At 38.7% G+C, this 12,527-nt stretch overlaps 1 protein-coding gene across 1 annotated transcript in view; it reads left to right on the top strand.

The window, feature by feature from the left end:
• The first annotated feature begins 2,015 nt into the window (after positions 1 to 2,015).
• b4galt6 (UDP-Gal:betaGlcNAc beta 1,4- galactosyltransferase, polypeptide 6) overlaps positions 2,016 to 12,527 on the top strand; it is a 26,334-nt gene continuing 15,822 nt past the window's right edge. The window contains exons 1-2 of the mRNA XM_017456230.3: positions 2,016 to 2,806; positions 12,310 to 12,426. Coding sequence (XP_017311719.1) covers positions 2,692 to 2,806; positions 12,310 to 12,426 — 232 coding nt within the window. The 5' untranslated portion in view covers positions 2,016 to 2,691. The remainder of the gene's footprint in view (positions 2,807 to 12,309; positions 12,427 to 12,527) is intronic.

Raw genomic sequence — 12,527 nt, 5'->3', positions numbered from 1 at the left:
CCATGTTTCTGCTCCAACCAAGCTGACACAAGAGCTGTGAGACTGAATTTCATTCTAACTGATCTCTAATCATTTGCTATCATTGTGGCAACTAAAGCGTCAGAATAATGTGGTGGGGGGGGGGGGTCATGTAATAGCATAACTGTAATATGGAATATCCAAAATGTTTAGAATATTTTGAAAACTGTTGGTCACTGGAGTGTGTTCTAGTGCAATAAACTTCAGGAACATGAAGCTCCAATGGCTCCAATAACTGAATATTATGGTATAGCGCTTAATATTTGAAAAGTTGGGTTACTCTCGTAAAATCTAAGAGTTGATTATCTTAAGAAGGTCCATGAGAAAGTGTTTAACTTCCTGGATGCAAAGAAGTTTGGAAACCTGTTCTTGCTTTGACCACCATGATTGAAGAGCTATACTGTAATATCATATTGGTGAAAAATCCATCAGTTGTCACTGTTGCTGAATTCTGGAAAACATTTACCTCAGGGGATGAAATAGAGATTAATGCTGATAATCAAAGGGATAACTCATTTTCCATTGTAAATGTATAATTCTATAAAAATGTGCAGTGATGTTTTTCCATAAGCAGTTTATATGAAAAAGTTACATCTCTGATATCGTGCGAGAAGGTATGGCATGCATTTGGAGTTCTAGTTCATCCTGAAAGTGTTCAGCTGGGAAGTCAGGGCTCTGTGCAGGCCACTCATATTCTTATGCACCAATCTTGGCAAACCATGTTTTCATGGATCTCACTTTGTGCATTGTCATGCTGGAACAGGTTTGGGCCTCTTAGTGTTAGGGAAGGGAATTTTAATTCTACAACACACAACGACATTCTATACATTTGTGTACTTACATATGTGTGGCAACAGTTTGGGGGTGTGGTGAACAAACATACATATACTGTTAACCATATAGTGTAGCAGCTGCCAAACCACACACTGAGCTGGTAGACCATCCCGTCTTTGAAGGCTGGTATATGGTGGTGTATGGAAACATTTTCTGAAGTACTGCTACGTATGAAATGTTGTAGATGTATTATTATTATTATTATTTATTTATTTATTTATTTTTTTTTATTAAAAAGCACCACATTAGGGCAGTTAGAAAATCTCACATGTTTGCTCAATTTAGATGAGTAATGATGATGCTTAAGGCATTGATTTTGGTAGCTGGTGAGACAAAGCTGGATTTTTCAGCTGGGTTTTAATACACACTTATTTATTCATTTATTTTTAAGTCTAATGGTTAAATAGGTGGAGTTGAATAAGAATTTAAAAAAATTTTTACACATTGAGCCCATGCCCATTTCCAATCATGTACACAACCTGCTGAAAAAACCCACCAAAACAATAGAAGCTATCACAAGAATTTTGTTTTCCACTACAAATACCATTACAAACCATCATCTAACCATTAAAACCATTACCATTATTGGTCCTTAATAGTATCCACTGGACATACCACCAATAGAAGGCAACAAATTACCAGTAGAGACCCACAGGCACCATTACAGTTACCATTAAAACCAATACAATTCCCAGTATCAACATTACAAATTCTATGAGGGTTTCTATTGTTTGTTTGTATGTTGGTTTTGTTTTTCCAGCAGGACAATGTTCTGCCCCCAGAACCAGTGGACTGTCATGACATCACTTTCAAGCACACACTGCTATTCAGTTGCTTGAATATCACGTCACAACTCTATAAACATGCAACTTGTCCTTCTAATGATTCATGAGGATGTGAAGAGGAGTTGGGGGCCAATCCAAACACACATTCCGGTTTCCCAGCTGTGTTTATTTTTATTATAACTATGTCATACACTTGTTCTGAGACAATAGCTCAAACTATTATTTAAAAAGAAAGATAATTTCTACATGATTTTCCACATCATTTGTACTAGTAAGAAATGAAAATATTGACTATTGCACCTTTACTGCATGTAGTGCTGTAGTAAAGTGAGAGGTTTCGCCCTCTGTGCTGTGGACTGGCGGTCACACCTTCCGGATAGACTGCTGCGCCAGCAGAAACAACGCCTTCTTGTTTCAGTCTTTATTTTAACCCTTTACAAACCTGTTATTTAGTCAGTTTTAGTGTCGGGAACATATTCGTAGCCAGTGTTGTCGGTGCTGTGTTGGCCCGTGCTCGGACGGAGCGTGTTTGAGAAGAAGAAGAGAAGGAGGAGAAGGAGGAGGAGAAGGAGAAGTCCTCGCCGTCATCTCATTTCCTCCTCCTTTCCCACTTCATGTGAAAACATGGTGCATTGGCAGGTGCGGATTTAATTTCACGTTATTCGCTGGTTTTCTGCTCTACGGCCACACCATGAAGCACGCACGGACAGTGTTTGCGGATTGTCTGTGAACTGATTTAACATCTGGTTTGCTGTTAATTTCGTTTTGGTCAATCTGGGAATTTCTTCGGTTTCAGTAGTGCTGTTCCTTCAGCGCGTTAGCTTAGCCTTATCGCTGCATCCCTTTTCTACCACCGGCCCCAGAAACAGGCCACAGCGATGCGGACTTTACTACAGCCTTGATTATTTTCGGGGGTAACAACAACAACAACAACAACAACAACAATTATAAATAAAATAAAATAACCATTTTCGCTTCAGTGAAGGAAAGGAGGATATTTATATGGACCTGACGGATAGCTAGTAGCCGCTTCTCAGAGCAAAAGGGGGAAAACATGCTTAATTCGAGGCGGCTGTTGCGGCTTTCCAACCGCTCCTTCTTGGCCTTCTTTTTCTTCTTCTCCATGTCCACGACCTGCCTCTACTTCATTTATGTGGCCCCTGGAATAGGTGAGTGTTTTCTAATCTGCCGTATTCTTCTGAAACTAACTACTTATTATAGGGTGTCATTTCGGCTAAGCTATATACCAATTAGCAGGCTAGCGTTAGTTACAGGATGGCTAGCTAGCTAGCAAGCTAATCGAATTTTATTCAATTACGGTAACTAGCCAGGTATTGTGTTCTATATCGTCCATATTATTATTATTATTATTATTATTATTATAGACCATGCACATAATTTAACATGTTTTGTACTGATTATATATATTATTTCCTGTTTTTATTATATATAGCTGAAACAACCACGTTCAATAAATAATCTGCTCCGTGAATGTTTTGCCTGATTAATCAGCAATGGAAGCTACTAACATGCTAGCTCCTAACCCAGTGTTAACCCGTTACTAACGATAATTAGCTATTTGGCTAGTTATGCTAAGCTGTTTAGCTAGTTAGGTGGATGCTTAGCAACCGGTCGACGCTGGAACTGAAACACACTGATTTGAAACAAGTGTAGTATCAGTTCAGTGTTCCTGCCTTGTTCAAAAGTCTGTTACACTTCCCTTGGTCCAGATACACACACACAGACAGACAGTATTGTGAGGAGAGAGATGAAGAGTAAACTTAGATGGGAACCATAAAAGCAGACAGTTCAGTTCAGTGTTTTCAGTCTCAGAATATTTATTAATGTGTTTATTTTTCAACCACGAGTTGAGTTGAAGTGTATTGTAGCAGAGATATTAAGTACACGTCTTCAAAAGACTTCTCACAGGTTTGATTTCATTCATCTTCAGTAACCGCTTCGTCCTGGTCAGTGTTGTGGTGGATTCCGGAGATACCCCCTGGATGAGATAGTAGGCCGTGGCAGGGCAACATTTGCACCTAGGGGCGATTTAGCATAACCACATGCTTTTCTTTAAAAGGTGGGAGGAAACCAGTGGGCCCAGTCGAATTAAAAGCTTAGGTTCTCGTGTGCCTTCTCTGAAAGTTTTGAAAACACACGAAAATGTAGATGCAACTCATTCCAAGCACTACAGCCCTATTCAGATTGGGTTAGATTGGGTTTTCAGAGGGATGTCTGTAATTTTCACCCCCACACACACCCACATCTCCTCAGTGATTAAAAAAAACCTCTCATGTGGACAGCAGCAGAAAAAATGACTGCAGGAAGAGCGAGTTTTCTAGCAGGTTGTGTTTTTTCTATGAACCCGGATGTTTTGCGTCACGTTGTCATATGATCACACTCCATTTGCAGCACGGCATCAAAGAGGTCGAAAAGGGCAGCGGAGTAGAGAAGAGATGCTGGATCTAATTTCAGTTTGGGGTGAACCAAGGTTCCAGCAACAAATGCAAAAATTAGATAAAACAATAATCGCACATCTGTACAGAACATCACAGACTTGATTTTGGTGAAAAATAGTAGGATAGTTTTGGCCTGTAATTTTTTTTTTTTTTCAGAGGAGAATGGAGAAAAACACAGACATGGCCGATCTGGATGGAAATAAAATCACAAAGGAGCACCTGTAACCCCAGCACCACATTTCACGTTTAATCCATCCAGACAGGGCTCACGGTGCATTCAAGTCACGTTGAAAAGAATGTATTTGCGAGATGAACGCGCATAAACACCACCACAAAGCCGTAATTAGGACTGGGGGAAACTTAGGATTACTTTTTGAGCTCAGAGTTTCACAGTTGGAGGCATGTCAGTAAGAAAAACATGCCGGAATCGACGAAGGCTGATTCGTTGACGTTAAATTTGTTGAAATCGAATGTTTACTTGTCTCGGAGGAAGCAGAGGATGTGCGAGAAAGAAAGAGAGATAATAAAAGTAAAACGTAAGCCACATGACTTACAGGTATTTAGCAGTCACACGTCTTTCTCAGCCTTTTTAATTTACGATAAAGCAAGCTAATTGCCTGCACAAAATACGATAGCATTGTACAATTGTACAATTATAATATGGAACGATAAGGTTTAAAGTGTCTTCATAAATTGATTAAAAACATTTTTAAAGAAAAATACAGAAGGGTTTTAAGCCCACTTGTAGAAAATGAAGAACAAAGAATGTGCATCAGGTGTGCTTTGTATTTTTTATATTAATTAAGAGAAAGCACGCCTCTATCTTGCTCTGACCAACATGACTTGAATGCACCTGATACCGTGATTATGACTTCCCAACTGTTAATACAAACTTCCCCGGAGGACTTGAATGCACAGTTTTATAACTGCTTTTGGATGATAATAGTTGGAGTTCATGAGTCCCAAGGACATGGACACACATTGGTGTCTATCAACTGATCAAACCGCTCACCATATTACTGTCATTCAATACAAAGAAGCAGTTCAGCACATGCAAATGATCCAAAGGCCTTTCAGCACTTATGCTTATGTTAATGACAGCTCTTTCTCTTCCAGTTGTTCCAGTGTTTCCTGGAACACATGGCAAACAGCCACATTATTGGTCCTTGATGAACTAAGCCATTGTGTAGTACTTCAAGTCTCTGAGGTCACTCAGCCTCTACTGACGACTGCACCTGAGTCACAAACTCATGTTTTTAATGATTCGGTTTGATTGGCCTCCTCTCAGAAAGTCAAAATGACACTTGGAATCACTGCCCAGGTTGTTAACACTTTTAAAAGTGTTGAAATTTTGACACTAATCGGGTTAAAATTAACACTCCGTGACAGAATTGTGTGTTTTGTCTGTTAGAGAAAAATCCAGATAATGTAATGACCAGAGCAACTTGTACCTGAAATAATGCACAGTACTGAATGATGGGGACTTGCACTTACATGGTAAAGATTAGGGCTGGGTTTGGCGGTTCGATTCTTATTTATATGGTTTCGATTAGATTTTGATTCAATTCAATATCAATTATTTCTGAATATTTCATTTAAAATGTTAGTTTTGCAGACATGTAATTCATATTTTAATATAAATGCTGGTAACTGAAACCCTCCTACTTAGCTATATAACTGAAATGCATATTTACGTTAACAATAGGGCTCACACAATTATCTTTAATTACGTTTACTTTGAGTAACAAACATTGTAACAAGAAATCATAAATATGTGCATACAGTGCAAACAAGGTAACCACAAACTGCACATTACTGTAAAAAAAAAAAATAAATAAAAAAAATTGTCAATGTGCAAAAGTGAAATTCATTAACAACTTGAAACATGTTTAAGAAATAAAACCGTTTTCAAAATTCAAAACACTAAAGATGGCGACATGTTCAGGACGAGAGGCGAATTACAGATAATATACACATCCTCTCAAGTAAAGCACACGCATTAAGAATCGATTTGGGGATTTCCCAAATAGATATCGTTTCATTAAATTGAAGATCGATTATAATCAGAGCATCTCTATAATTTTTTTTTTTACCCAGCCCTAGTAAAGATAGCTGAGCTGGCAGAACAGAATGTAATGTGTATGACAAAACATGTACCGGTTTCTACAACTCACTAATAAACACGAACAAAGTGACCCAACCAAAATGCTCCCAGAAAATGATGACGATGTTAATGCGAACACGAAAACAAAGACAACCGATAACAATAACTAAAGTGGCTGAGAAAGAGTTTTCAGAATACATCAATATTAGCTACCTCAACATTTCAAAATGATTTGTATTGACATAGGATGTTGTATGCACAGAAAGTAATAGAATAATTCATCTAAAAAGGACCACAGAAAAAGCTCAAATGTTTCTAGACGTCTGATCACAGCATCCATGTGTTTGTTGAACATCCTAATCCAGTTTTAGCACTTTTTGCTTTTACAAGAACCTCCACTCTTTTGGGAAGACTTTCTACTAGATTTGGGAGCGTGGCTGTGGGGATTTGTGGTCATTCAGACACGAGCATTAGTGAGGTTGGGTATGGGTGTAGGGTGAGGAGGTCTGGGATCCAGTTGGTGTTCCAGTTCATCCCAAATGTGTTCAGTGGGGTTGAGGTCAGGGCTCTGTGCAAGAGACTCACGTTCTTCCAGTCCAAACTTGCCAAACCATGTCTTCAGTGAGCTCACTTCGTGGAACAGGATTGGGCCTCTTGGTTCCAGTTAGAGGTCAACCGATAATGGATTTTACCGATAACTAAGTTAATATTAAATATTAATATATATTAACTATTAATAAATATTAAAGTAAATAAAATATACATCCAAACTGAACCAAAAAGTAACACTCCAATTAACAAATAAATATAGAGACATCTAAAATTAAAATAAAAAAACACTCAATAACACAACAAACTTAGTCAGTGATAGTTTTTATTTTGCCTCTAGAGGCCGGTCTCGGAGTGTTTAATGACAGCGTACCCTTCTCAGCCCCTCCCACAACGGACGCAACCGGGAAAAACCATCGGTTCTGGATTTTTGCACATCAGCCTTATTTCCAGCAATCGGTTTTTGGTGCTGACTGATCGGTTTTGTCGACCTCTAGGTCCAGTGAAGGGAAATTGTAATGCTGCAATATACAGAGACATCCTATACAATTGTGTGCATGTGACTTTGTGGCAACAGTTTAAGGAAGACCCACATATGGGTGTGCGGTATGTGGTATATGTCAGGAAGTATATGGTCAGGTGTCCATATACTGTTGACCATATAAGTATATAAGTTCATTACCATTGATTCAGTTCATCTATGCTAGGCAACAACTAATGTTTGTTGTCAGTGTTTACAGTAGCAGTGTTATGCTCTGGCATTACTATATCGTGTGACTTGGTATCGGTGTCACTGTTTTGGGGTTGAACTTGAACTACAGTTGCAGTCAAAATTATTCAACCCCCTGAGCAGAATCCCTCACAACAGCACAAATATGCAAAACAGGTGTTGTCTCAAGCACACCTGATTCAATTAATCAAGGGCTTCAATAGTTGCACCAGGTGTGCTTGAGGGGTAGAAAATGTATGAAATACCTAGCCGGGGGCAGAAAAGGGAAGCTATCAACGGCTGCACCCAGATTTCTGAGAATGTTGGCATTTCCTTTTTGTATTTGCAAGATGCTCGCCTAGAGCTGCTAAGTTCATTACGTGACTGCTGTTTTGCAGATCATAATAGTTAATGTTATATTATTTGGATAATTGGATAAAGAATCTGTAAAATTTGATTGTTACAGAACTGAATGAAGAATAATATATTTAATATTGTTTTTGTTTTGGTGTGTTCATTTCAATAAAAATGTGATCGTTTTATTATTAGTTTTTCAATTCAGATTCATTAAATTCATGCAATGAATTCAAAAGTCTAATATTAATACAATTATACAAAAAAAATTAATTTTATTTTTAAAATTTCATTTTCTGTTTCAGTTTTCAGCCAAGTGCATCCTGAGTTTTCGGTTTTGGCCCAAAGTTTTCCTTTCGGTGCATCACTATTGATAATGGTACACCTAATTTGGAATAATTATAACGCAAAATGTTATACATGCACGTCATAGTGTTGACCCAAGATCATACAAAAAAGAGGAATTTCTGACCTTAAATGAAAGTAATGTTGCTTTAAAAATAAATAAATAAATAAAATCGGCTCATCAGCACGCAGGACTTATTGTAGCTTAGATTCAACTTTATTGTCATTGTGCAGAGTACAAGTACAAAGCTAATGAAATGCAGTTCGGATGTAGCCAGAAGTGCAAACAGCAATATATCACCGAGTGTTTAGTGAAAAAGACAAATGATGTAAGATGGCAGTAAATCAAATCCGAGTGGAGCAGTACAAATGACATGACTGAGGATGTATTGCCACTTTAAAAAATGCATCTTTTGTACTGATCTTGTTTGACACACATGTGCTCGTCTTCCCAACACGAGTGAAGAAACATCAGACCTTCTAAGAGTAGGTTTTGAAGCTGGGAACTGGTGTGAGATTTAGGTTTGTTTCTTTACCCCCCATTTTTCTATACAGTGCTACAGGAATGAGTCCTGGAAACCCAGAAATGGGTTAGCATTTTAGCACTTCTGGTTCCATTGTCCTGAAGTCCATCCATCCATCTCGAATACCGCTTTCAGGGTCACAGGGAACCTGGAGCCTATCCCAGGGAGCATCGGGCACGAGGGGGGGGTACACCCTGGACAGGGTGCCAGTCCATCCATACACTACGGACACTGTGGACATGTCAATCAGCCTACCATGCATGTCTTTGGACTGGGGGAGGAAACCCCCGTGGCACGGGGAGAACATGCAAACTCCGCACACACAGGGCCACGGTGGGAATCGAACCCCCGACCCTGGAGGTGTGAGGCTAACGTGCTAACCACTAAGCCACCGTGCCCCGAAGTCTGTTTATTTTTGCTTAAATGCCTGAAATAAGGTTTGTGTTTAACACAAACTCAAAATATTTTTTGTTTTTTTCTGCAACATAAAATACACCAGTAATACCCTACTCATGATTTTTTTAAAGCTGCGTACACTCATTGGTCACTTTAATAGGAACACCTGTACACCTGCTTTTCCTTTCACTGTCCACTTTCATTGAGCCTGTGTCCACTGTAGCCTTAGATTCCTGTTCTTGGCAGACAGGAGTGGAACCCCATGTAAGCTGTTGTAGCCCATCTGCCTCAAGATTTGCTGTGTTGTACATTCTGAGATGCTTTTCTGCTCACCATGGTTGTAAAGAGGGCTTCTTTGAGTTACTGTAGCCTTTCTGTCAGCTTGAACCAGTCTGGCCGTTCTCCTCTGACCACAATCATTGACTTCTGCTGTCAGAACTGCTTCTTGCTACGTGTTTTCTGGTTTTTTTCGTTTCATTCTGTGTTACTCAAGAGACTGTTGTCTGTGAAAATGCTTGGAGCTCAGCAATTTCTGAAATACTCATACCAGCATGGCTGGCACCATTAACCATGCCACAAGCAAAGTCACTGAGATCAAATTTATTTTCCCCGCTTGCATGTTTGATGTGAGCATTAACTGAAAATCTTGACCTGTACTGAATCCAGGGAGTCCTGACCAAAATGGCGGCACAAATATTTTCACATAAAACAAAACATTTTAACAAATGCATAAAACAATGATGCATAAATAAAATGATATCCAACACACATATGACCGTAGCTCAAAGATTAATTAAAACAAGTACATGTTTCCTTCAGGTTGGTCTGTAAAAGATATATATATTTTTTTTTAAAGACTGGAGTGTTTCCAGCATTATAATACTCTGCAGCTCATTCCATAACCAGGGAGCATAAAAAAAAGAAGGCAGCTTTACCACGCTCTGAATGTAAGCTAGGAACATTTTAAAGAATTCTAGTAGCAGAGCTATGGCTGCTGTTTGTATCCGTAGGATTGCATGTGTTAGACTGCTTCCACATGATTAGCTGATTGGATAATTGCATGAATGAGCAAGGGAACATGTGTTCCTAATAAAGTGAGTTTATATGTACATGTGCATATTGCAGCACCAGGCACAAACGCATGTGTTCAGAATGGGTTTGTGAGCTGCATGGGAATACTGTTGAAGTGCTTAGTGCCAGGTACATTTGTTGGTTCGCTTTGCACAGTGTCTTAATTTTTAGAATCAGTGTTAAAGACACTGTGAATAATATGAATATAAAATATGAATAGCGTAGACTCCACGTGTGCTGCGTCTGTTTCAGTGAGTATTTTAAACAAGTAAAATGAGTGTCCTGTAATTTCTTTCATTTTAGTATAAACCTTAAGTATCGATGGATATAAGGGTGGCTACAGCAAATGGAGAAAATCACTAAGTCACTACTGTAACATGGTGAAATGGTGTGTTTCAGAATAGGCATTATGTAATACTTCTGTAAGTCTACTTTTAGGAGCAGATGACATGACTCTGTGGAAAATTGGTTAAATTAGCCAATTCATTAAAAAGACAGTGTTGCTTTCTAGCAGAAAGAAATATTAATGATATAACATTTTTATTTATTTATTTATTTTTTACCAGCTACATGAAACTGCTGTTGTTGGTGTTAGCCACCAAAATACGGTGGCAGGAAACAGCAAGTCATATTTGCCTACGCATAAAATATCACACCCAACCTGCCTGTCTGATTGCCGTCACTGTCCTTACAGCTGTCAGTGCATAACAGATGATGATGTCTAAGTATAGCAGTGCTTTATGGTGTGTGTGTGTGTGTGTGTGTGTGTGTGTGTGTGTGTGTGGCTTTAGCTTGCAGTCCACAGCTTTTAGGTTTCAAGGCATGCAAAGTAAAATAAAAATTAGAGCACGCTGCCTTACCGTAGAAGAATGTTTTTAATCAAGTAACTTTGTCTTGAGTCAAAATATTACCTCAATGTTTCCTGTGGGCTAAGATGAAATATGCAGTACTGTGCAAATATTTTAGGTAGGTGTGAAAAAATGCTGTGAAGTAAGAATGCTTTCAATAAATAGACATGATAATAGTTTATATTTATCAGTGAACAAAATGCAAGGTGGGTGAACAGAAGAAAAATCTACATCAAAGTAGAGCTGCAACAACTAATCGATAAAATCGGTGGCAACGAATCTCTATCAATTAGTTGGTCTGCGCGCAGCACGGGGCGTGTGTACTCATTAGTTTATATTTGTAACACTCAGTTTGTGGATTAAATTTTAAATAAACGCAAAAAAATGGCACTGAAAGATTGCCCCGCCCCCATCCGATTAATCGAAGAAAAAAACAAAACAAAACAAAAAAAAAAGTGTAGTGTACTAGTGTACTTATCTGCAACTCAAGGGACCAAAAAACTTTGATGTCTAACTATCTTGTTCAGCCATGGCACTCTCTAGTCTAGATTGCATCAGTTAAGGTTAATCTTGAGTGCTATCTCACCTCTGAATGTAAGTCTGAAAAAACAGGTTTTTAAAGGTGTTTTTTGTTTTTGTTTTTTTGGAGACTGCTCTAAGCAGGTCACAGATAGGGTGTATCCCAAATACTAGTGTCTTGTTCTTACTAGAGTTCATTCTAACATGTTATGAGAGTATGTTACCAACTTGGAAGTCTGCTGTAGAATTAAAAAGAAGAGTTGCAAGAGTTATAATTTCTACTTGTTATTTAGGTAATAACTTGCTCATAGGCTGATTATTAGTGGTTCATATGTGCTAGTGCTCTGCATAGATCAGCACATTCAGCTAAGCACAGTCCAGAACACAGAACCCAGTGACGTTAAAGCTAGCTTTGTTTTCCCATTACACAATCACTTGGTCACTAAGCTAAGAATCAGAAATGGTCTTCCTCTATGCCTTTTGTGTCAGACTGATAAAGTGTACCCTTGCGCTCTGTAAACTAATGAGAGAAACATGTATTACTGTGACCTCTGGAGAGTGCCCTTTGGATTTTTGATAGCTTGATCAGGTTATTGCTGGTTTCCAGAAACAACCCCTTCCTAAGGGACCCATTTTCACACTCTGTGTGGAGGAAGTTAGTTCTACACCGGTGTACTTTCTTGCCAGCATAAAGTTGTTTAACTACAGTACTTTGTCTAACCTCATCAGTCTTAAGGAAAATTTGATCATGTTACTTTTGTCTTTCTTTCCCTCCCCTCCCCTCAACCCCTCAGCCAACACGTATTTGTTCATGGTGCAGGCTCAGGGTATAATGTTACGAGATAACGTGCGGACAATTGGCCAAATAATCAGATCATACACCAATAAGAACAGCACTCTGAATGGCACAGGTGAGAGAAAATGCACACACCCAGATCATCCACACTCGTACATGAACCATTCTGGTATTAAGCTCAATTCTGTTCTTAATTCAATTCTGGCATTAAGTTTA

This window comes from Ictalurus punctatus, chromosome 25, assembly GCF_001660625.3.
Source record: "Ictalurus punctatus breed USDA103 chromosome 25, Coco_2.0, whole genome shotgun sequence".
NCBI classification, from domain to species: Eukaryota; Metazoa; Chordata; class Actinopteri; order Siluriformes; family Ictaluridae; genus Ictalurus; species Ictalurus punctatus.
The sequence above is the reverse complement of the archived record's forward strand: the minus strand, read 5'-3'. Positions and strand labels throughout refer to the sequence as shown.